This window comes from Poecilia latipinna, unplaced genomic scaffold (assembly GCF_001443285.1).
Source record: "Poecilia latipinna isolate Pla-1442-1.1 unplaced genomic scaffold, P_latipinna-1.0 Scaffold1094, whole genome shotgun sequence".
NCBI classification, from domain to species: domain Eukaryota; kingdom Metazoa; phylum Chordata; class Actinopteri; order Cyprinodontiformes; family Poeciliidae; genus Poecilia; species Poecilia latipinna.
In genome coordinates this window covers 125,534-127,387 of record NW_015113710.1, presented here as the reverse complement: position 1 = coordinate 127,387, position 1,854 = coordinate 125,534, and the positions used below count along the sequence as shown (strand labels likewise).

At 41.7% G+C, this 1,854-nt stretch overlaps 1 protein-coding gene across 3 annotated transcripts in view; it reads right to left on the bottom strand.

The window, feature by feature from the left end:
• The window catches only part of piezo1 (piezo type mechanosensitive ion channel component 1 (Er blood group)), an 81,174-nt gene that overhangs the window by 16,212 nt on the left and 63,108 nt on the right, over positions 1-1,854 (bottom strand). For all 3 annotated transcript variants that reach the window (XM_015052199.1, XM_015052200.1, XM_015052201.1), the window contains exon 37: positions 1,453-1,711. In XM_015052199.1, coding sequence (XP_014907685.1) covers positions 1,453-1,711 — 259 coding nt within the window. The remainder of the gene's footprint in view (positions 1-1,452; positions 1,712-1,854) is intronic.

Sequence of the window (1,854 nt, the reverse complement as noted above, 5' to 3'; positions counted from 1 at the left end):
GTAGTCTTGTCCCAACTTTTAGGATTATTTTTCTTCTTGGTTAAAATCCTGCTGAAGCATTACATAGCCATCCTGTAACATGTTTTCACAAAGCTAATCTTTTTTAAACCAATATTTAAACATCATTAAGAAAACTGTTACACTACGAGCTCTGTATTCAGTGATGTATGGCGCAGGAAATGTACCTTGAAGGAGTCACCATAATAATCGCTATGAACTACAGAGCGACACAGAAAGTCATTTCCGCCTGTAGCCATTAGACTTTACAATGCCCAAGTTTGAATAACGTGATTCAAATTTTCTCTGCGCTCATTTATAGATTATTTATAGATTAACATATTTGCGATTCTAGAAACCAACTGCATAGATCACAATCAGTTCGGGTTCAGCACAGAGGAGAACAGAAACAGAAACGAATCCCAAACTGCAGGAAGTAACAGCCACAAACACAGAGACAGAACAGGAGGATCTTGGGTAGCCGGTTCACCCTCCTTTAAGTAACAGTTCAGATCGTCTCCCAGTTTGGACTGCAACATGGTCACCAGGACGTTTACCAAACTAAAATGCTTCAATATATCCCAAAACTGACAATGATTGTTTCCCTAAAAAGTCAAGGCTACACACAGAACTGACTGAACACCAGGGGGCGCTTGTTGAGCACCTGATGGTGTTTGTTTCTAATGGTGCTTAAAATAAAACTGATTGCTAAACACTTGGAGGCATGTTTCACTTCATCCAGCAGAAAGGCCAGGAAGTTTGGCTTTGCACACAGTAAAGCGCAGATTTAAAACACGAATCAAAAACAAAACAAACGAAACAAAAAGCTGCTTAGCAGTTAGAAGGTTTTCATTAGACTTTTTCTACTCCTTACTGAACAGGGTCTAAATAAGTCTTGATGTGTTTCTTGTTAAAATGTAAATCAAAATAGAAAATTTCAAAATGTACATTTAGAAGATGGCTGACTCATATCCTATCAGACTCAGACTTCTTTGTTGAATAAAAAGATCATTTTGAATTTTCTCAGGCGTGTGAATAATTATGGACCCAACTGTATATTAACCTCTCAATCTCCACTGCTGTGATGGATCACTGTCAGCTTAACAATTTTCTATTCTGCTGTTTAAAAGTAAGCATGCGGGTCTTCGAGCTCCAGCATTTCATCATTACCAGACCTCCTTGTATAGAGAAAATCATTTACTGCTCCACCCTACCGATCTGAGATGAAAGTGGATAGTTCTACTAGCGGGTCGACTCTGGCTCATTGGATGGAGTCCACCTGTCCTTTGTTGATGTGCCTCTGGGCAAGGCACTTAACCCCAGGTTGCCTTCTCATCTGTGTATCTGTGTGTAAATGTGTGTGTTTGTGAGTGGGAATGCGTGAATGTGGCTGAGTTCAGTCCATCCACCATCTGATGGTGAAATGGCATTTTCACAGTTCCGATGTGAGCGTACCTCTGTGTAGACTATCGCTGTCATCCAGAACCGCTTGGTTGGTCTGGGAGCAGACAGCATGGCCCACAGGAAGACCAGCATGGGCAGGACCAGGGATATGACCGAGGCACTGACCACGTTGTTCAGGACCATGATGAAATAGCAGAGCAGCTCGGAGTTAGCTGACAGCAGGTTGAACACGGCTACCAGCAGCCTCAGCAGGCGGTTCTGGTTGTTGAAGAACTCTCTACTCTGCTCCAGCTCCTCGATGAAAAACGCCCTGAGGAGGAAAATAGCAGAAGACATTGACCGCACGTCACAATATCTTATCGTCTTTATCAGAGATTCCTTAAAAACTCACAACATCAAAGATCAGAGCTAAAATACACCTTATGTGTTGTTAAAGGGATAGTATTATGTATT